Source organism: Cibotium barometz, chromosome 13, assembly GCF_041138505.1.
Source record: "Cibotium barometz isolate CiBa-2024 chromosome 13, ASM4113850v1, whole genome shotgun sequence".
Taxonomy (NCBI): Eukaryota; Viridiplantae; Streptophyta; class Polypodiopsida; order Cyatheales; family Cibotiaceae; genus Cibotium; species Cibotium barometz.
The window spans coordinates 37302438-37326690 of record NC_141058.1 but is presented as its reverse complement, the minus strand read 5'-3'; the positions used below and the strand labels follow the sequence as shown (position 1 = coordinate 37326690).

General features: G+C 41.3%; 1 protein-coding gene across 4 annotated transcripts in view; it reads right to left on the bottom strand.

The window, feature by feature from the left end:
• Positions 1 to 13298: 13298 nt before the first annotated feature.
• LOC147632644 (chromatin remodeling ATPase BRAHMA-like) overlaps positions 13299 to 24253 on the bottom strand; it is a 79355-nt gene continuing 68400 nt past the window's right edge. The window contains exons 14-16 of one of the 4 annotated variants that reach the window (XR_015267216.1): positions 14728 to 15447; positions 14522 to 14601; positions 13299 to 14274 (exon numbers count right to left, since the gene is read on the bottom strand). Coding sequence is in view for 2 of the 4 variants with exons in the window: in XM_086807455.1 (XP_086663581.1) it covers positions 14644 to 15447 (804 nt within the window). In the remaining 2 variants the exon portion in view is untranslated. Of the gene's footprint in view, positions 14275 to 14485; positions 15448 to 24253 lie in introns of those variants that run through there. The other 3 variants (XR_015267217.1, XM_086807456.1, XM_086807455.1) reach the window with 3 other exon arrangements.

The following is a 24253-nucleotide window of genomic DNA, read 5'->3' as shown; positions in this document are numbered from 1 at the left end:
AAATGAATGTGATGTGATGAGATGTGGATATGGGTAGATGCGAGTGGATGAGATGTGATGAGGATAAACGAGGAAAGATGTGATGAGATGGAAAATGATGTGATTGGATGAGAATGGGAATACGTATGAATTGGATGTGGATTAAGTAATGTGGATTGATATGGGAAAGACGAGAGTTCGTTATAGAAATTGTATTTATGACCTGTTTTTAAATGACTGTTTTATGGAAAGAATGCTGGGGAAGCATTTTGACCATCTTGTGAATGAGGTCGTTGGAGACCTAACTGATAAAGTTGCAACAGCTGACAGAGAGTCAACGGAGGACGTCTCGCATAGCAAGGTCGGTCGAGATCTTAACCAGCCTCGGTTCGATGGATGAGCTTTCCGTACGGTGGATGAGGGACCAAGGAAGCAGCCTATGAGTGAAGCGCTAGGTGACCGCGAAGGATCCTAGAGGGTGCTGACCATACGGTGCTCGGATACCCACACGTGCATCGATGAAGATATTGGAACAAGGAGTGAGAGTTGTTTTCTGAAACCGGGCATGGATCTGGTTGATTGACCTTGCTGGTCCTCAACGGATGAGTCCATGGCTCTTTTATATGGATCTGTTGTTGGTTGGTCTTGCTGATCTTCAAACGGAGATTCCATTTTGATTTTTATAAGTGAATATATTGTCGGGTACTATGAGCTAGGAACTATCGAAAAGGCCCCTGAGTGGACAAGTGGTGAGCGTTGTGGTTACCAGTGATGCCATAGATACACCGATGAAGGAATGGTTGGAAATGAGAATTCAATTGGATATTTTGGAGGAATATGATCGGTGATACTATGGTTTCATTAAAAGATTGTTTAAGACAGCTGAATCTGTGAAACATGCAATTTCATATTGGGTGTGTAAATGGTGTGACTATCTTGAAGTTTGCATGAAGCACCAGCTAGGGGGCCTAGGAACTCTTTTCCCTGATACCTAGGACAAAACCTAACCAAAATCCTAAATGGATCCCACCACTACAGTGGTTGGGCGGTTGGCTAACCCACGGGATTTTTGGATGGGGTTAGGCTGGACTGATGGATCCCTAAAATGAGACTCAATTCTGTTATGGTGCGATAGATGACGTAAATCCTGGATATTAATTGTTGTATGGAAAAGAATCAATGGTTGTGCCTCTCAATGAGGAAAAAAGCATTGGTCTCTATGATCCAAGTGCAAGTTTCTTCCTTGATCTAACCAAGTGACTTACAGGTTCGGTCGGATTAGTTTGGTCAGTGATGACCTTGACTACGTTAGAGTAAAAATATCCTGGAGGAATCTCCCATGCTTTTTGGGCGGGGGAAGTTTTTCCCAGTTCGATTTTGGAAGAACCGAGGGATTAGTCTCTTGTCCCGATATCCGTGGTGGTGGGCGAGGTTCCGAGTGAGGGACCCTGCCCCACGCAGGAAGCGCTACTTTCGCTGCTAGCACCCGCGAATTTGTTGCACGGAGGGAGCGGGGATCTTTCACAAACTAAGAGTCCTAATCCTAGTAATAGATGAGAGGTGATTAAGAGTCCTAATCCTAGTTATAGATGTTATGTAAGTAATTAAGTATTTTTAATTATTATTTATTAGATTTGCATGCTTCTAACCTACCAATTCAAACAATGTATGAAAAAATATGAAATGCATAAACACAAATTATCTACCCACTCTGATCTACACCTAATAGAGCTTAATGCTTATGTTTTTAGAGTGGATTCCACTCTTTATCACAATTACTAAGCTATTCCTTAGTTCAATGTAATGAAACCTAAACCTCTTGGGCTTCAAATCATGTAGAACACCAAGAAACCATGGTTTTTCCCTTCTAAGATATGAAAATAGAATGCCCTAATCTAAATAAACTTTAAATCAAAATAAAAACAACTAAACACATCTAGTGACTCCAAAACCGGATATTTTTCGGAGTATGGCCTCCTAATCAACACCAAGCAATATTGGGTGATCCCAAAAAACTTGGAATGGATGGATAGATGGAGCTAAGCCCTAGACTAGTCCCCGATAGTGGCAACATATATATTCAAGTCAAGAGCTTACCTTAGCCTTGCCGAAGCATGTATCACTGAGCCTTGACTTAGAGCTGCAAGTGAAATATGTGGGTGCACTAGCTCATCTATCGCATCCTCACTTCGTTGTCATAATAGAATTTCAAACTAAGCTAGCCAAACTTAAAAATGGTCCACCTTTATTACTAGTCTTAGTAAAGTACATACATAATGTTTGTAGACGGGATAGTCATTTCACGAGCGAGCGAGACACTAAAACCAAGAAATTGCAAAAATTTTGATCAATATAACACTATTCATCTCGCAATATAAGTAGACTATTAAAAAGATAAGCACAACCTATTTGAGGAAAACTATAGACACACAATATCCGAAGTAGCTACATCAATCCACGATAATATCAAATCCACACCAAAATATTAGAAATAGCTACATAAAAACATCAAAAGATGTTTGCCAAATAGGCAGAATTGAGATGGCCAAAGTTATCATCTGGAGATACTCCTACCAAAAAGTTAAAGGCATGTAGCATTGACAAGGAAGTAGCTAGGCAGCTTCAATAGCTGTGGGATAAGGACGCCCTGACAAAGCCTGGAACAATTCAACTTTTGTGAGTGCTTGTTGATGCATGAAATCATGAGCCATAGCATCCAAGTTCAGCACTTATAAGAATACATAGTAGAGGTGCTTGCAAGGCAAGTAAATCGAGTGCTTATCTTCTCTCTTCTAGAAGTTTGCACATGTACACCTTCGGAACTCAGAAATTGTGACTGAGTAATTCACACCGTTCGCCTTTGAACCCCATGTGTTGACATAGAAAATGTATGTCTCATTACAAAGGATAATCACCTCCCTTAGGATCTCAGCTGCAACCGACCTTTCTCGATGTTCTCATACAACTCTTTAGTTAGCTTTCTTCTGCATACTAGCTTGCCATCGCTATACTTTGCTCAAAAAGAGACCGAGACTCTTGGTGCCATAGTAGTGGCCACCCTAGCTATCGGAGCCATTGGGAAAACTACACCTACCTCTAATATAAATCTTGCAAACTGCAAACTTTCTATTTCATCATAGGTTAGTTCCCTAGGCCACATGCCAAACCCTAGGACCAGACCCTAGTGGCCCAATGACATTTGTAGTGTCTAATTTCCAAGAGTGTGTGTTGTTGGAACTACAAAACTTAAAAAAAATCCCTCCTTGATACCATCACAATAAGTGATACATCCCCAAAAACAAGGGGTTGGCACTCCCTCTTGGTCAGACCCACCCATGGGGTTAATAAAAGCACCACATCTCCCATCAATCTCTTCCAAAAGCCCAAAACATGTAGCTTTGCTCCATGGAAAAATCCAATGAATGGCCCAGAAGCTTCAATTCAATCGTCTTTCTCTGGCCAGTGATTGAGAGTCCTCTCTAGGCATGTGTTGCCTTGGTCTAGTTCACAATCACTATCACATATTCTGGTCTATGACTATCATTTTCTATTATAGCACTTGGGTTAGCCCATATATTTCGCTTTCGTCGACCACTTCTTTGTTCATAGTGAACACGCTACATTTATGGACTATTAAAACCAACCTCCTCCATGGTTGAGTGTGTCAAGTTTGCCAGTTTCTTACTAGAGGAGAAACCACCCTTCAAAGTAAAAGCGTTCCATGATTTCTTTCAACCCTGGGCCTATTCTTGTAAACCCACCAATGAGATAGGAATTGTAGTGTGCACTTTAAAGGACTGCCAATCGAGACGTCAATGGATGTGGCCTCAAATAATGTCAGTTGCTTCTTTTACCCAATAGCTGCTCTCATACTAGAGTGTTTTCTCTTTGCTAAATTTGTGGTAGGGACAAAAGGCCCATCATCTTCTTACTTCAAAAACTAGGCACTCCAATGGAACACACGCACTTTCCACCATGAAATCCATGTTTGCAAAGGATGGCAACTCACTCTTAAAGGCATTTCCTTGTCTTCACCAATGCTGGAAGTCTTGTTTGAAATTCTTCGCAGTTATCTGCGTGGTTGTGTTTTTCCATTTTCTACAAAGCACCTTGTGTTCTTCATGAGAGAAAAAGACCCAATACATTTTTTCATGTGTTGTGTCATACTCTACCCAATGAAATGAACATGACCGCTCCTTGTCAGGCATTTCTTTCCCTTTGAGGTTTACTTTACGTACTGTAATCCAATTTGCATTCACCTCATCTACCATAAATACTCTAAATTAAAGGAATTCATATCAACACGTCTTCACAATAGCATTCAACATCTTTCAAAATTCTATCTGGGCATACCTATCCTCAACTTTAAACCCACAAGTAGCAATTGTCAACAATTCATAGAGGTATAGGTCAACAACTCATAGAGGTATAGGACCACCTTGTACTCTATGCACATGGTCAAAGTGTACCCACATTTCTTGCAAATTTCCTCTAGGTCTCATCCTATTCACCAAATCCAAGCCACTTCCTAATTCAAGTGTTGACATCTTGAAAACATAAGGTTGAAGTTTTATATCCTACTAACCCGAGAACAGAATGTCGTGAATGAATTGGTACCTGATTCTGTTCTTGAGACCTCCAGTCCCTTGGCCCCATAAGTGGAGCCTTTTCTTGCCTCTTCTTTGTCAAACAAAAGAGTAACCACTTTCAATAGTTCAGTCATCTCCGTCTCATCATTGAACTCACCACATGCATTCTGTGATTCTGTAAGTAACAAATCCAAAACCATGTCTTCGGTGTCACATAAGGAGTGCCTCTTGTATGGAACATTACCTTTTCTTCAACAACCCTTTTTGTACTCTAGATGAACCATCTGTAACAAATGGATGGTTATGGGTGACCGAAGTGAACAGCACATCTACTGCAATTCACATGATCTCTAGGTATGCAGAAATACATAACTGTAGGGTATTGTTTCACACATTTTGGTTGCACACGACAAATGGGAACACACCAAAGATCCAAATTCATACTTCACCTCACCCACCTTTCTTGCCTTACCCAACCAGTTTGTTTCCTTCACAATAGAACATCATGACAAGTTAGGGAAACCAAATTGTAGCACCGTAAATAAATGACATCTGCATCTACTCAATCGCACAACACCTGGAAAGCAATCAAAGCTACATGTTACATAATCCGCCCAAACATGGCCATCATTTTTGTGTTCCATCCCCATCATTGAGAGGATTCCCCCAAGCACGGTGGAAGCTCAAAGGCAATATAACCATCATATGTAGACGATAGCTCTTACACTACATGTCTATCTTGCACATTAGCAAATGCAACATGTAGGCTACTATTAAGTGGGAGAACTTTAATCATGTTAAACACACTTGTAATTTTTCTCTTTTCCTCATTTATCATTGGTTTTTGTTCTCCATAGCCACATCATCATCCATAACTATCGGAGAGACAACATGACTTGATGCAAGGAGGAGTTTATAAAAAGAATGCATATCTACATCTAGAACATATCCTTCTTCTGAGGATTTGAGTGTTTGCACCTCAATCTTTACTTTCTCACCACCTTGTTTCAATTGATGTACTGAGAATGTTTGGATTTCTCCCAATTCAAAATTCTCTTATAGGTCCAAAAGGGATACCTCGCAATATTGATGATCAGAACAAAAGACAAGTTTTGTTCCTCTGGTAGGCACATATATTGTGACACAACAAGGTTTTACTGACTTTTTTGGATATGGACACACATAGAAAAGCAAAAGATCCAAACAAATCTCAAGCATGAACCATTCTACTCCTAAAATGCCAACATCAACATTGCGATATTGAGGAAATAAGCACAAACAAAAGAACTTGCTAGACGAGCAACACAAAACATTTTAAAAGATAAGTGCAGTTGGGTTTGTATTTAAGAAAAGCAACTCTTGTATGGTCCAATTTGTTTAGATGATCTAATTTATTCTTTGAGTGATGGCATTTGAGTACTATTTTTTTAATCATCACAAACGCCCAATTTATTGTTAGAGTGATTACCATGTAGATGTTGATAAATAAATAAATTTAAGAAATTTGAAATGCTTCTCACCACAAAAGTAACAAAATAAATAAAATTTAAGAAATTTGAAAGGCTTATCACCACAAAATTTGAAAGGCTTATGGCCCAGAAATTTATTCTTTGAAGAAGAGGGGAGAGTGAGTGATGAACCAAGTGAAGAGGAGGAGACAGAGAGAGGTAAAGTAATAGAAAGTGAGAGAGACACATAGACAGAGACAGAGACGGAGAGAGATACATAAGAGAGAGAGAGAGAGAGAGAGAGAGAGAGAGAGAGAGAGAGAGAGAGAGAGAGAGAGAGAGAGAGAGAGAGATACATATTAAATTTTTGAGTAGTGGTAATCTAATCAAACTAAAGTTTACACTTTAATTTTTTTAGTAGTGGTAATCTAAATAATAAGTTTGGGAGCCGAGTCTAAATTTTTTGGTTGTCCGCCCCCAGCACTTTGCAAGCACCCAAACCCTTTACCTGCATGGTTTCAACCCTTCAAAAATATCTTTCAACGAACCCTAGCATTCCATTGCTTCACTGCACAGACGAGAGAGAAGATCGAGTGGCGGAAGTGGCGGTAGCAATATATCAATAGTTATCCCATAGGCAAAAACTATAGCTTAAGCATACACAAAAACATATCTTATGCATAGAAATATGTATAGCAAAAGAATAGCTACCTTATAGAAAAATCATAGGCAAAGCTATAGCTTATGCATGCACAAAAACATATCTTATGCATAGAAATATGTATAGGAAAAGAATAGCTACCTTATGCATAGAAAAATCATAGGCAAAGCTAGAGCTTATGCATGCACAAAAACATATCTTATGCATAGAAATATGTATGGCAAAAGAATAGCTACCTTATGCATAGAAAAATCATAGGCAAAGCTATAGCTTATGCATGCACAAAAACATATCTTATGCATAGCAATATGTTTAGAAAAGCATAACCAAAATCCTAGCTTATGCATATGCCCATGGCATATGCATAAGAAAAAGCACAACTTACACATAATACAAATGATTAAGCATAGCCATGCATACAAATGGTTAAGCATAGCTGTGCATAATACATCATTAAGCATATATCCTCCTATGTCTTATACATAGATTAATAGCTTGATATAAAATATGTAAGAAATCTAGAGAATTGAATGAAGTAAGATTGAGGGAGATCAAGGGTGGATAGAAGAAGAAACATGCTAGGAAAATAACACAAGAAACATGCTAGAGGAATAGAAATACCTCTTGGATTTTACTTTTTGCTAGTGGAGATAGGAGAGGCAATTGTATGCTTCTTTGAAAACAATCCCCTCATCATGGCTACTTTTCGCCTATATGGACAATGCTTTGTTTTTCTTTTTTGATTGAATAAAACCCTCCCTTTTTTTTCATTTTAATGAAATTACGGTGATTTGACCTCATTTGCTTAGTCATTGAAGGGTGTGTGTGTGTGTGTGTGTATTTGTGTATATCTCCTTAAGTAGACCGCATCGGCACAGCTACAATAGAGACTTTGTTTTTACATTTTGATGGAATTAAACCATCCCATTCTGGCATTTTTATGAAATTTTGGTGAAACGAAAGATAATTAACCTTGCCAACATGGGCTATCAAAGGCACTTTGTTTTTTCTTTATAATTGAATTAAACTCTCTCTTTTTTTGTCTTTTTGATGAAATTTTGCTGTGTGTTTTGGTGAAATTTAATATGGCCAATATGGACCATGCCAACATGGGCTCTCAAAGGACTTTGTTTTTCTTTTTTGATTGAATAAACCCTCTCTTTTTGTAGTTTAATGGAATTATGGTGATTTGGCCTAACTTACTAGTCATTGATGGGGTGTTTGTGTTAAGTCTGCCAAAGTAGACCGCGTCGACACGGACTACAATAGAGACCTTGTTTTCGCATTTTGATGGAATTAAACCATCCCATTCTGGCTTCTTTTTTTTTGAAATTTTGGTGAAATGAAAGAGAACTATCATTACCAATATGGACCGTATCGGCACGGGCTATTAAAGGCACTTTGTTTTTGCTTTAAAATAGAATAAAACTCTCTTTTTGGTCTTTTTGGTGAAGTTATGTTGTGTGTTTTGCTGAAATTTAATTTGGCCAGTATAAACCGTGCCGGCATGGGCTTTCAAAGGGACCATATTTTGACATTTTTTGGAATTAAACCCTCTTTGTTTGGCATTTTGATTGAATTTTATTGTGTGTGTTTGGTGAAATTAAAAAATTGCCAATATCGACAGTGCCGGCACGGGCTATGAAAGAGACTTTTTTTCCTTTTTGATAGAATTAAACTATTTCTTTTTTACATTTTGATGAAATAGCACTATGTTTTGCTGAAAATGAATAAAATTAACATACCATGCAAACCCTCTCCTTTTGCATTTTGATGACACTAAACTCTCTCTGTTTTGCTAATTGATTAGATTACCATGATGTTTTTTTTGCAGCAAACGTGCTGCCGAGTTTTCAAAGAGGGGTAGAAGAGGGCCAAGACCAAGCAAGGTAGATTTGATTTCAAAGTCTCAGGAGAATAACACGGAAGGCTCTGTAAATAATGAAACAGTTGATGTGGGCATGGGAGAAGATGAGGCTATAGAGAACAACGAAGACGAGGAGCATTTGAATGAGCAAGAGGAATGATTGCGAATCATGCCCTATATCTTGCGTCCGGAGGTGTTGAAACAAGATACAATCAAGGATGAGAGTAGCATTTCCATGTTCCAAGGTGAAGACATCCTCAAGAAGGTTAGAATAGTGAGTTTCTTCGAATGTCCTCCAATTCTGCTTTGTCAAATGATTCCATATGCTAAAGTCAAAGGTTTGAGAGATGACATTTCTAGTTTGAAGATTGCTTTTGGGAGAGAGGGTTATGTGCCAGAGAAAGATCTCTTCATTGTTTCAGTGTTGACATGTAACAGAGGTAAAGCTTTAGTTAGTGAGGAGATTATGGCAAGTTAGGATCTGATATGGCATGACATGAATAGGATTTTGAGGAAGAGATAGAAACCCGACCTAATCTTTAAATGCTTGCAAGGCGGCGTATGTTTTATGTATGGGAGGGCAACCATAGAATAGTGGCTTTGATGAAGGCAATACGGGAAAGATTTCCTAACAAAAGAGACAAGCATGTCCGAGTGTTATCCACCATTATTGATCCTTCACGAGTTAGCAAGATGTGCTTCTCTTATGCTTACAAAGAATGAACTTACAATTCCTTACCTCTTTCTTTATTGTTTAAACTTGAGAGTGCTTACTCTTTTTATGTTGATTAAAGTATTGATGAAGTACTTTTTTATGTTTTGATTGAAGTGTTGATGAAAAACTTTTAAAGTGTTGGTGTTTCTGGATTGATATAGCCTTAACATGCATGCATTAGTCACCACCTCTTTGAGGGATGAATTAGTGAACACATCCAACATTTGTTCGGCAAATCTAGAAGATTATTTGAACGAGTTGCCTGCTCTATGAGGATGTCAAGCTCATTGTAAAAATTTGGAAGAAGTACACCAAGGGAGCTGAGCCTTGGTTTCCACTCACACAGAGATATTTGGGTAGATTGGTATATAATGTGAGTTATTTAATGTTTAATAGGACATTTTAACATGTGTAACTTTATCATTTAAAGACGTTGTAATATACAATAAGACAAGGGCACAAGCAACAAGCATCAAGTGTCTATGAATTGGATTGGATATTTTATGTTGGTGAGAGTATAATGTGGTTTCCATAGGTTTAGTTCTTCAAAGATTTACATAAGAAGCTGGAACCAATGAGGTTTTCTTTATCTAAGGAAGACTTGAGAAAGGTAGAGAATAAGGAAATGGATGAATTGACTAGAAAGTACAGCGAGACAAAATTGGAAAGGCAACTTTCTATGAACAACTTGGATATATCGTGTCTTTCAACATTATGCCCTGCTCTTTTTACTACTTCAGCATCTTATTTATTATATAGGTTTGTTGTAGTTGGTTCAAATGAGGTGACTCTTTGGTTGTTTGTGTTTGGAAGGGAGTGCGGACAATACTCGTTTAGTGCTTTCTAAGAAAAGAAGCACTTTTGTCTATGTTCCTAAGCATAGCATGGATTTATTGTCTGTTGGGATGGAGCATAAGTGTATAGCCATTGTTGGTGATTTCTTTGCCGCCAGAGGGGCAGATTTCTTAGGCAACAACAAGAAGAATCCCATGTACACAGAGATTCATGAGCACGACATCAGCCTCAAGGTAGGGAGTGTGTGAGGAAGGGACAGCCTATCGGGTAGGCAGCATATTTTATTTTTCTTGATTTCCCCTTGGTGGATTTCTTTATGGTTCTTCACCTCAACTTGCATGGGATGTTTCACAGAGGAGCACGTGCAATATGGGATATTAGTGGTAGCCTCTTCGCTTTCTGATCATGGATGGCTACTTATTATGGAATCCAACGAACGTATGATTGATCTTTTTCTTTATTGCTGCATGGGAAACCTTGGTGCAAAGAATCAAATTATAATTTAGGTGCTTTTCTTTTAGAGCATGTCTTAGGGTGGATTGAGTGGTATTAACGTGCATCTAATCTTGAGATTTGGCATCAAGTTATTATCATGGTATGGATTCGTGAATGTCATGGGAATATTGGATGTCTTAGGTTCAGTGGTACTAATTTATTGTGTACACCTTTGAGCGCTTTTTGTTTTTCCACCACTGATTCATATATCAACATTATTTGCTTGGTGGTTGATTGAAAGATGCTTTGAAGGGAGATGGCATTTTTTATTTGCTTGGCCTAATATTTTTTCTTTTTTTTCTTTTTGCATAGATGATGACTTCGCCTAAAATTTCTTCTTGCTATTTTTTGTCTAGATTCTCTCCGAATCTAACTTCACCAATTAAAAAATATTTCCCATGCTACCAATATACCAAGGCCTCTCTATACTACTTCCATGAATTACTCGTTCCAACAGACATTGTAGATGGCATTACCTTTCCTTTTTTGAATTGTATTGACGAGATTCGCTCATTCTTTAATTGGCTCGTTCCCACTCGCTCGTTGTTTGGTATACCTCTTCATAGACGTTCCCTATTCGACATTAAGCACAAGTGTTCTAGCGCCATCTTCTAAAAGATAAGTGCTCGTTCAAGCCGGTAAGATGGCTAAATGCCTTACAGTAGGTCGGACAAGTGTAACGTTGTTATACTATGGAGTGGTCAACAAAGTGTATGTGAAGAATGAGCATTTAAAACCCCAATCCCTATGTGAGTGATAAGTCATTTATGAAAGCTAATGTGACCTATTATGTATGGATTTATGTCCTAGGTGGTGAGAAGGATTGCCCATTGGATCAACATGTTGATAGCAATGTGAAATGGAATGTCTTGATTATAGCAATGTCGTATGTCTGATAGAATGATGTTCAATAATTTGATGATGAGTAATATTTAACCTTGATTTGTGTGAATGAGGATTTTCCCTACAGCCCTTCCACAAATTGTCAAATATGAAAAACAAAAGCTACCTTGTAGTAGGCAAGGCATTTATGCAAAGATTCTCACACAACGATTTGTGGGTACAAAGTTGGCAAATGCACTATTGCAAAGCACTAAACAACGTGGATATTCCCGGGCAAAGTATAATAGAGTTTGCCCCAATCTTAAGGTGCTAGTTAGAAGAGCCACCACTAAGCAATGTCCTCAATCAAAATATATAGGACACTACAACGCATACCCAATCTCCTCAATCAACACAAAATAAGAACACTATAGGATACTATAGGTCGTACTCAAAGTTCAATGCACTAAAGGTCTTAGCAAAAGACAAAGAGAGCACATCAAAAGTAAATCACCACCACAATGGATATGGAAGAAGATGGCAACCACAAACTTGCACACAAAAAAAAAACAAAAACAAAGGCCACACGACAGGCAAGGAGGATCAACTTTGTTGCTACAAGTGATAGCACTAGAGCAATTTACATCCACATATTGTGCCTTTCTCAACTGGGTATATCATTGTGGAGAGGGATGTGCACAAAACTTTTGGAGCTAAGAATAAAACAGATGAGAAGGGTTGAGTAAAGTGCATGGCATGACACATGAAAGAAAGAAAGTGTAATTGCTTGATCAAGAGTTCAAGTAGAGGAGCTTTGATGCCGTCTTCTTTCTTAAACACAATAATTGCAACAACAAATCATATAGATCTTCAGCAAAGATGTTAAGAGTATGAGTACAAACCAAATGGAACCATCAACCCAATTCCTCCTAACGTGCAATTTGGCAAGGGTACAAAAGTGACACAAGCATTTCTCATTGCCACTTCTTGTCTTGAAACAGGTGAACTGTATTTATTAATGAGGTCATTGGTGAGTGCAAGACAGGACACAACATGAAGCCAAAACAAAGCCAATGAAACTTGAAGACCAATGAATGAAGTACAAGAAATGCTTTTAAAGTTACAAAGGAATGCATAATAGAAATGGCCAAAGCCATTAAGAGAAGAAAAATCACTCCCATTGTCAATGTGTTATACTTCCTAGAGACCTTGAACATAGTATCAAGTGGAGGGGAGTACAAGTCATCATGCAACGACCAAAGCCATTTTGCAACGTCCCAAATTTTATCTATGTGAAGAAGAAAAACCCTTACTTGGCTTCAAAGCACCTGCGCTGTGCGTTCTTGATGGTCATGGGCTATTACCCAAAAACCATGTCCACTTTTCAACCCAAAATAAAATTGCAATAGCACCGCAAACATACCCAATGTAGTATCACAATGCAATAGAGTGAGTGCATCAACCTATGAATGGTTAGTACCTTGTAGTGGTATCACAATGCAATAGAGTGAGTGCATCAGCCTACGAATGGTTAGCACCTTCTAGTAGTATCACAATGCAACAGAGTGAGTGCATCAGCCTGTGAATGGTTAGTACCTTCTTGTATGTAGGAGCTGTTTTGGTAGTATGAGGGTGTTCTTTTGTGTTTGCTATTTGTGCTTTGTCTTAGATTTGATGAATACAAGACATCCTATGATTTGCTACTTGTGTAACTTATTCGACGTTGGCTCTACAGTTGGCTGAGGTTCTACTATTACAATGCCATAAAGTTTGTGTGCATGACGTGGAGTGACCGGTGCCTTTCAGAGCATGAATAAGATGTCCATGGGAGTACTTTGTGTCATGCATTGGATGAGGACAAAGTGTATCCTATGCTTTGCTATTTGTGTTACTAAATTGAATTTCGCTTCAAAGATACCTTGAAACCTTTCACAAACATTCTTCAAAGATACCTTACTTGGCAAATAAAATGAAGTTACTTTGGGAGTGAAATGATGTTCCTCCATGCCGTACAGGATCGATGAATAAATAATTTAAGTGCCCTAGCCAATATGTTGTGCTTAAGCATCTCATAATATGCCAAACAATGAAGTAAAGTAAATTCCCGTCTCCACCTCTTGGCCCACGGAACCTATGCTATGAAACACACAGCTCACCCATAGAAATACATAGTGCCTGTGATAGGTGAATGCCCAAGAATCTGGGTCCATAAATGCTCTTCTTTGACAAATTGGTCTCTATATAGACTCAATTTACACGTTGAGCCCATGTAAAGGTGCCAGAGCTCAACCCTAAAAACTCTGTTTTGCTCTTGTTTGGTTAATATGGCAGCTTGTGATTGATTTGTTCATATTGGAAAGGCGGTAGTGCATATCCAGAAAGCCCGTGTGATGCCGTCCAACGTGTGGTCCATAAATACCGAAATACCGAAATACCAACACAATACCACTGAGCAACTAATTGGATAGAGGAAGACACTGCCAAACATGGTTATCTTTTTGCACCCTCTTTAGTCCTTCCAATGAAATGATGAACCTACAAGTGCTGTAGACTCTCCTAAGATGATATGCTCTTAAGCTATGATGTGAGATAAAGAGTGCTTATTGCAAATAATGCATGACTCCACTCTAGTTGAAAGATGTCCACAGCACGCCGTACACCGTTGCTGGTCAAACAACTGAATCAAAAAGAAGTGCATCAGTTTGAAGTTTGAACCTACTGAAAGAGGTCTTGAAATCATTCTGCCAACGCAGGCGGCAGGCCAATGATGCCAACCCTCTCAACTACCATGATGTGGCAGATGGTCTCATTATAGAACCTCTCATTCAACAACCACGTGCCCCATGTGCAATGTATGAACCATTCCAAGTACCCAAAGAGAGCAGCAAAGTTGTGTGCATGACCTGGTCAAAGAAAGCACTTCATTTGGGCTTCTTAAATGGAGCAGAGTCATATAAAAATAACTCCACACCCCCACAAACCCCAACCCCCACCCCCTTCCGAAAACTCCTCCACCACCAAAGGGAGCAAAAATTCATCAACCAACCTTGAAGATGCTTGAAAGAGCGAGCCTTCTCTAGTAGAGAAGAAAACCAGAAGACTTAATACTCCTTATACATAAAATGCTATTTTCCAAAAATTATAAATTACCTTTTTGTGCCTGTTAACCAATTTGTTGACTTAATACAGAAGGATGTGGAGGGGGCAGGTCAGCTTGTGCATGACGTAACCTGAAAAAATGAATGGATTAGAAGATACACAAATACAATTACTTACACACAACTGGGCCTTCTTTTTCCTCCATCTGTCCTCATTTTCTTCACGGGAGTCAACCACTGATCAGACCCCAAACTTACCGCTCCTCTATTCAATCCCTGAACTTGAACCTTCTCGATGGCCCTCTGTCCAGGGGCAGCAGGCAGCAGTGTTCCCACTGGGCTAGCCCCGACTTTCAAAACTCCAGCATGCTTGTTGCTGTCACTGCCAGTAATAACCCCTACTGTCCTTACTTTTTTTCCTACCAGCTTTACACCTATTCGGCTGTCAGAATCCATAGCTGTCTTACTACTACCTGTATTTTTCCCTAGATTGGTATCAGCCGGTACTGCCACATTGATGGTTCTTATTTTATTTAAAACTTTTCCTCTGTCTTTTCGTTTCTTCCTGCAGAACACAAGGTCCACTGGGTGTCGAGGTTCTTCAGAATCACCACCACCTTTTCCATGCTCTAATTTCATCTTTATTCTCTCTGAGGTTTTCTGCACTATCGGAGTAACCTTGCCTTTCTTATGGGACTTTCTGTTCTCAATATGGTTGCTTTTGCTAGGTGGCCTCTCTTCATTTATCTCATTTGTTTTTGTGGCCGGCCGAGCTGTTAATGAGACAGAAGGCTCTGTTTGGGATCTCCCAGTCCCAATTTGAGTAAGTTGCTGTCGGGGAGAAGGCCCAGAACTGATGCTGGCTTGGCTAAGGGTAGCCAGAGTCCTTGTCTTTAGGGAGCTGAAATCAATGTCAGGAAAGTTGTGCTCCATGCGCTGGAAGTATATAGCTTGCAGCCTCCGAATGTATACTTTCACCTGCACATGAGAAGTAGGTCATAAGTTCTATTGTTAAGAGAAGCTTCACATATCAAAATTGATGTAACTCGTAGACTCATCTATATTACTGAATTTTAAAATCAACTTCAAAACATAAAACTAACTGCCAATATTGATTTATCCAATTAAAAAAATCTCATACTGAATATTTCATCTTTCAAGGGCACCAAATGCTTGCACAAGGCCATATAAAGAGAGTCAAAGCTCAGAGCATCAAAATCAAGTAGCTTAAATTTTGATTGAGAGCTCAACAAGTATAAGAAAAGAAGCAAATGGGGCCACAACACTAACAAAAGGAATGTCAAGACATTTTTAGCTGACATGCCTTCTTTTGCCTGAGAACGAGATCTTAGTGAAGAAAATTAATCTGAAAGATCAGATTACAACCCTCTCAAAAAGGTTATAACCACAAGAAAGGACGGTAGAAGGAAGATGCCACCCTCACCACTGGATGATAAGGAGCCCGGGCTCCAGTGGCCGCATAAACAATGGATGAGATTGATCCAGATAGTTTATTGGAGGGGCTGTGAAGCCCTCAATGGTCTCATGACATCATGCTCTGTAAGTCTGCCATACACTGCTGCTGGCCAACTCCCAGCAAGAATCAGGGGAGTTGTCAAAAGCCAGGGGCGAGCGATACCTGATGAGCCGCCACCATGGTGGTCGTTTGTTGATGCAAGCGATGAAGAGCCAAATCCGTGCCAGGATAGCTGGGCCAGCCTTCATTGCTCACGACACCATACCTAAAGTGATTATGTGGTTGTCATGGTGATCTAGAATGCGCAGGCCTAGGATCCTCTGTCGAACAGACCAGCCAGGCAAACAGAGGCAATGGCACTGAGGCACCCAAGGGAGGCCAACAAAGATGCCAGCCTGCCAGATGGCTAGCCAAATGCCCACTAATGTTTTGGTTGAAACCCTTCACAGGAGTTTCAGGTATTCCATGTTCCATAGCCTTCTGACAAGTATTCCATTGCCACACTGGTTCATAAATTAAGGAGCATTATCAAAATGTCCATCTTTTTTTTTCCGGGAAAGATAAGATCCTTCTATAAGTTTAAAAAATAGCAGCCCGAGGTCTAGATGTACATTCTCAGAGCCCTCAAAGGAGGAAAAAAACAAACTGGGGAGGGATGTTCCCTCCATGGCGGGCTGCTCTTGGAGGGAAACTACCTCATACAAAGGAGGAGAAAGGAGGCCGAACCGGCAGCTTGTAATGCCAAGTAATTTCACCAGCCCAATCAGTGAGAAAGGGACATGTGTGCAAGAAGGCCTCTCGTGTTGTACGCATGCGATCCGAACCAGCCTGAAGCTATCTCATGAATCTGGATCCTGCGACCCATCCTCGCTGAGTAATGAAAAAGGGGGTGGTCAGGCTCTCCGGGCTGAAGGGGTCCTGCCCCTCCCACTCATAGTTGTTACGAGGCGCGCCTCTAACAGTTCGAGGCGTACGAGGCATTCGACTGCCTGATCGAGGCATCCACCCAAAAAAAAAAAAGTGCTGGTTTGAGTCTTTAGACGGGGGGCTTTAAGGGCCCAAGGCAGCCCCTCTCACACACACTCTCTCCCTCTCATTCTCTCCCTCCCTCCCTTAAGCCTTTCTCAAGACCCAAAGTTCAAAGTTCTTCATACCCACTAGGATAAAGATGTTTTTTATACCCACTTTTGGAGCTATCTCTATACTCTACCAGTTCATTTCATTTTATTTTGTACCCTTGAATCTTGATGATGTATCCAGATGATGAGGATGGACTATTTTGGTCTCATAGGTCATTTTGGCCTTTTGCAGATGTTTAATACAGCTTTCTTTCTTTCACACACACTCCTCTCTCCTTTCTCGTACACACCCTCTCTCTCCCTCCCTCAAGGCTCATACATACACACTCTACTCTCTCTCTCTCTCTCTCTCTCTCTCTCTCTCTCTCAACTTTATATATATATATATATAACACGCCTCTAACGTCTCTAAAAAATACGAGTCTTTCGAGGCACGTACCATACCCGCCTCGTACCAAACGCCTCTAACAACCATGCTCCCACTCGCCTCAACCCCCCTGGACGCGAGTCTGGGGTCGGCTCTCCCAGAGCCATAGGCACCATGGATGGATGTTCGGATCCAAGGATTTGATTACAAAAGCTTGTTCTCCTTATGCATTCGCGAGGATGCGAATTAAATTAAGGGGGGAAGTATGTTACGTCCCAACTGGCCTAGGGCTAGGGTAGAGAACATGTGGAATTAACATGTGGACTAACCCAAGATTAGGATTAGGGTTACGGCTTTGCCAAGAGCATGGGGACCTAGAGGGTTCATAAGTGGGCTAAGAGCGCTAGCAAGAAGAGGTCTAGATTGGCTAAGAGCTTATAAATAATAGCCTAGGGCTAATATTGGCTACAAGCTTATAAATAAAGCAAGAAAGCTTATAAATAAAACAGGAAAGCTTTATAAATAAAAGCAGGCCACTTATAGCAAGGTTATTACTATATAAGTGACTTGGGGTCACTTATTAGACCTGAGATCAAGTTGCCACGCGGTTGCCTGGGGTTACCAAGGAGCGTGCGGGATCTCATGGCCATGGGTGATTCGGTTTAGTGGTATGGGACGCCACGTTGGGGCCATGGGTGTGTGGTAGGCTCGCGGTAACTGGACCTCAACCTGGAGGGTGAGTCCGAAGGACTCTACACTGACTTGGGGTCACTTATTAGACACGAGATCAAGTTGCCACGCAGTTGCCTAGGGTTACCAAGGAGCGTGCAGGATCTCATGGCCATGGGTGATTCGGTTTGGTGGTATGGGACGCGAGGTTGGGGCCATGGGTGTGTGGTAGGCTCGCGGCAACCGGACCTCAACCTCGGGGGTGAGTCCGAAGGACTCTACAGTGCATGGTGAGTTGCTAGCCATTATCCATCGCAGTCATGCGATGTGTACAACGTCGGGTCAATGGAAACCTCGCTAGGGTTTCTCAGGTACGTCCTCATCCTGATCCACAATGGTTCTATCATCTATGTCAGATTATCCTTGGGACGACCAAGTGAAGACCTTACATATGTGGAACAGCCACCTCGGTTCGTGGTTCCTGATTCCAAAAGCAAAGTTTGCAAGTTACGAAAGGCAGTCTACATGATGAAACAGGCCCCACAAGCATGGTACCACCAAGATTGATGCTAACTTTGTGAGTATTGGTCTTTTACTCAACCCTTCAGATGCAAATGTGTATGCCTTTTGTGAGCAAGGAAAGTATATGGTCATTGTTCTCTATGTAGATGACCTCGTCTTGATAGAGGATCACCAGAGAAAGATCTCACAAACATAGCAGATGCTTAGTGCAAAGTTTGAGATGACAGACCTTGGGCTCATGCATTCTTGTTTGGGAATTAAGGTCTGGCAAAAGCCAAAGGAGGTGAGATACTCAAGGCATTTGGCATCTCTGAATGCAAGGCAGTTGGTACCCCAATAGAGTTAATCTAAAGCTGTCCGTCGAAGACACTTCAGACCTTGTGGATGAGACCTTACACAGAAAGCTAGTTGGTAGTCTTATCTTCTTGTGTAATACTAGACCAGACATCAGTTTTTTTGTTGGTGTTTTCCAACAAGCCCCGGGAGAATCATTGGAAAGCAAGATTGCGGATGTTGCGATACATCTAAGGTACTCTGGAGTACGGCATCACCGACGCTACATGGAAGACCCTTAGTGGCCTGTGTGACTCAGATTCGGCAGGTGATTCAGACATCAGGCGCTCGATAACAGGGTATTGTTTTTCTCTTGGTTCAAGATGCATTTCTTGGATTAATAAGAAAACAACCAATTGTTGCACTGTCATCGACACAGGCTGAGTACAAAGATGCATGCTTTGCATAATATGAGGCATTGTGGCTGATGACGATTCTACACGTTATGGAAGTGGCGCCAAAGCAGCCTACAATGCTTCAATGTGACAACCAAAGTTGCATGGCCATTGCTCAAAAGAATCCTGTGTTTCCTATTCACATGAAACACAGATTCATTATCACTTTGTGCGTGAGCTCATCATGTTTGGGAGGTTGAGTTGGTATACTGTCCAACGACATAGAATTGTGGAGACATCTTCACAAAGAAACATAGCAGGGATAATGCTCCACTCATATTGTATTGCTAAAGCACTAGCTAGCTCATGTTTGTACGGCCCACATTATGAGATGTAGCCATGGTTGTGCAACACATGCACCTAGTTTCCCCATATTCACACGAGAAGGTAATCTCATGTACATGGTTCCACAACTCAGTTCACACATATACATCCACTGTCCAATCTCTGTTTCCACCCTTTCAATCTGCCATACCCCTCCTCTCACAAGGAGCCAGATAACACAACTCTGCAGCAGACATAAGCCAATGGAAAGAAAGAAAGATGGACAAGTTCAGAGCTTACCAATTCAGTGCGTGGTTCTGCACCCGTGGGACAGTTTGTACCAGTTTGTACTTAACAAAGACTGTCTATACTCTTCCCCCTGCAACCACTTGACTGTTGCACCAAATATACTCTGATAAAGCACCGCCTGCAGCTGGAAATGCACCGTCCACTATTGTTCAGGACTGAACAGAACTGAAACCGGCTGCACCTGTCCGTACAGGTCAGTGAAACCCTATTGTACCTGTCCGTACAATTTATGCGCCTGCAGCTGCTGCCACCTGTACCTGCTGGACAAAACAGTACTTGATAGCCTGCACCTGTCCGTACAGGTCTGCGCTGTCTGTGTCAGCCTTTACCTGTCCGTACAGGTGTCTGCGCTGTCCTGTCAGCTGCGCCTGTACCAGCAGCACAGCCGTCGCCAAAACCTGCAGCACGTACAGTACCCGCCTTCAATTTCTGTCAACGCTGCCTGAATCTGCAGCAACCGTACACTGTACCTGCTGTCGTACAGCTCTGTACGAGCAGCCTCCACAGCGATGTACGGCCTGTCTGTACGGCCTACTCTTCTCACACACACAGCAGCAACCAGTCGACAGTCTTTCTTCTCCACGCCTGTAGCTTCCATGCTTCCCCAAAAGCAAGAGAGAGAGAAAGAGAGAGAAACGTGTAACTCCAAAAGTGGAGTTCTCTCTCTCCAAAAATATCCTAGGGCCCAAACTTTAATGTTTATTAAAGTTTCCTAGGGGCCACCCATGGATAAAACGTTAAAAATATTAATGTTCTCGTCCCCCTTCACATTTGAAGATGTCCACACCTCATCTCATTTGTCTGGGCACCCCAAATATGAATCATTTAATATTTATTTTGCTCAGCAACCACCATGCCCACACTTGTGTTGTTCCATTTTCACAGGGTCATGACATACCCCCCTCTTGAAAAATGGCAAGCGTCCTCGATTGCAATCTGGTGATATAGCAAAATATCCAAAGTGAAATATATACAGTATGGCAAGATCAGCGTCCCAATCTCTTTAAGCCATGCATATGTAACAACATTCACTGCAAACCAATGGCGTAGTAGTAGTTCAAGTTGTATACCACTGTGAACCATACACAACCACAACATCCAATGTGACTAGTACACATACATCATAGAAGTCCCATAAACAGATGTACTGTCAACCATCAGTACCTTCGGGTGAGACAAAAACTGCACCAAGCGACCTCTAGATGTCATCTGAGCCTGTCTATATCAAGGGAGTGGAGGTGCTACCCCCCTCTTGAGCATCAGGCAATGCTCCAGACCCATGCTCTGCTGAACCTGAATGAGCCATAACAAGAGTCGGCTCCAACTCAAAGGCATCGAGATAAAGCTGCAAAACCTGAGGTGAATCTGTTAAGTCACCTTCCTCCATCCACTTCGCATCCATCGGTGAATAGTTCTTGAACTTCACAAGATAGCGACAGGAAACTTTACCTTGTACCTTTCTTTCCTTATGTGCCAGTATCTGCTCTGGAATAAGAACCTCATCAAGTTCCTCAACTTTCGGCTGAGCCTCATCTGATACATCCTCAGGCACATCCCCACGGAAGATCTAAGGAGACTCACGTGAAATGCATTGTGAATCCTCCAGTGATCTGGTAGCTTCAAACGATAGGCCACCTCACCAATCTTTTCCAATACCTGAAAAGGCCCATAATAGCGCATGCTCAACTTAGGAAATAAGCGCTCTTTACCCTTCATCTTCTTGAGCCTAGCCTTTTCAAATCGCAAAAGAACCCAATCACCCAATGCAAACTCTAATGCACGTCTGTGATGGTCTGCTGCTTTCTTTTGCTTCTGCTGAGTTTTCTGGAGTGCCAACTTAACTCTCCGATAAGCTTCATCCATACTCTCCACATACTGATCAGTCTCAAAGATCTTATCCTTTGTGTGCAAAATGGGTGGTACCTTCTTCCCTCCTTCCACAATCTCAAAAGGCGCCTTGCCCGTCGAGGTATGGACAGTGTTGTTATATGCAAACTCCACCAAAGGAAGATACTTTTCCCATTGTTGCTTGTGCTCTGACACATAACATTTAAGAAGATCTAACACTGTAGAGTTAGCCTCTTCCGATTGACCATCTGTTTGTGGATGAAATGAAGATGAAAACTTGAGAGTTGTACCCATGTTGTCAAACAACCCTCTCCAGAATAAACTTGTCATCCGTGGATCACGGTCACTAATGATAGACGTAGGCAAGCCATGATACTTGAAGATGTTCGCCATGAACAACTTCACCATATGATCAACTTTGATCGTCTTACGCACGGGAATGAAATGAGCCTGCTTACTGAACCTGCATATGATAGTCCAAATGCCATCATTGCCCGTTTGTGTCCGTGGAAGATCAAATATAAAATCCATGGCAATGCTCTCCCAAGGTCTATCTGGAATAGGTAAAGGCTGTAGTAACCCTGGTGTCTTTTGACAGTCAAACTTTACCTTCTGACAAACGATGCATTGCCTAACAAAAGCATCAACATCTCTTCTCAAGGTTGGCCAATAAAAGAAAGTCTCCACTGCTTTTACCGTGGCGTCAATACCTCTATGACCTACATACGGTGGAGCATGACTTTCAATCATAACCTTGAGGCACAATTGCCTGGTAACACACAGTCTACCATGCATCAACAAAAACCCATCTCTGAGAGTATAATGGTCATGCCGCTGACCCTCAGACATCTGATCATACAACCTGCCAAAGTCATCATCATGGGCATGCTCTTTCATTTCATCAAGCTCATGATGATAAGCAAGTGAAACTGCTGAAACCTGTGGCTTGCGTGACAAAGCATCTGCCACAACATTCTTTTTGCCTTCCACATGCACAATCTGGAAGTGGAACATAGACAAAAAGTTGGCCCATCGCATATGCTTCTCTGAAAGCTTAGTTTGCGTGAGGAAATAACGCAAGGTCTGATGATCTGTCTGCACAGTGAAATCAGCCCCAAGCAAATAATGTTTCCATGTAGAAAGAGCATGAATTACAGCCAACATCTCTTTCTCATAAACCTGTAAATGCTTCTCGGCATCCTGCAATATTCTACTCTCATAGGCTATCACATGTCCTTCCTGCATGAGAACTGCCCCAAGGCTGTTTCCACATGCATCACACTGGACAACAAAAGCCTTTCGGAGGTCCGGTAATACCAATACTGGATCCGAAGTAAGCTTTTCTTTAAGCTTTTTGAAGGCTGTAATTTCTTGATCAGCCTATCTAAACGGAGTTGCCTTCTTTGTTAAGGCATGAAGGGGGGAAGCAATTTCAGCAAAATACCGTATGTACCGCCTGTAATAGGAACACAATCCCAAAAAGCTGCGTACATCATGCACGGTCCTCAAATCTGGCCAATTAAGAATTGCTTCCACCTTCGATGGATCCATACTGACTCCATCCTTAGACACAATATGCCCCAAGAAATGTATCTCTTACAAGAAAAACTCACTCTTCTTGCCATTAATAACCAGCCTATGGTTCCGGAGTTCTGCAAACACAATGGCCAAATGCCTTCTATGCTCCTCCTCAGTTTGTGAATGCACAATCATATCATCAAAGAATGTGCCCACAAACGCTCTATGAGGCCGGAAAATCCTGTCCATCATTCTGTTAAATGTGGCAGGTGCATTTGTCAAACCAAAGGGCATAACCAAGAACTCATACAACCCAAAAGTGGTTCGAAATGCTGTCTTATGCACATCCTCGGGTCTAATACGTATCTGATGATACCCGCTTTTCAAGTCAATCCGACTAAAGACTGTGGAGCCCTGTATTAAGCGGTCCAAAATGTCATCGATCCTCGGTATGGGGAATCGATTCTTGATGGTATTCTTGTTCAGCGCTCTGTAACCAATACACATGCGCCAAGAACCATCCTTCTTTTGCACTAAGAGTACAAGTGAGCAAAAGGGTGATGAGCTAGGCTGTATCAACCCTTTATTTAAAAGCTCCTATACCTGACTCATAATTTCTTCTTGTTGGGCTGCACTAACACGGTACGGCGGTCTATTTGGTGGAGTACTGCCAGGAATTAGATCAATGGCATGATCTTCTGGCCTTTCCGGAGGAAGTTCTCCTGGCAATGACTCGGAAAAACAATCTTGGAACCCACATAAGAAATCAGTCCTGTCCTTATCTAACATAGACAAATTAGACTTAGACTCATCATCTTTTGCATCCTTTACATAAATCAAGTACACGGAAAGCTGCTTTTTCATTACTGATGAAATTGCCGAAGCTGATACAATAGGAACAGATTCCCCTTTTAACTTTACATCCAAAACATGATCTTTCCCTCTATGAGTCAAAGTGATCTTCCTATTGTATGTATCCACCACTGCATGTACTCTGTGGCAC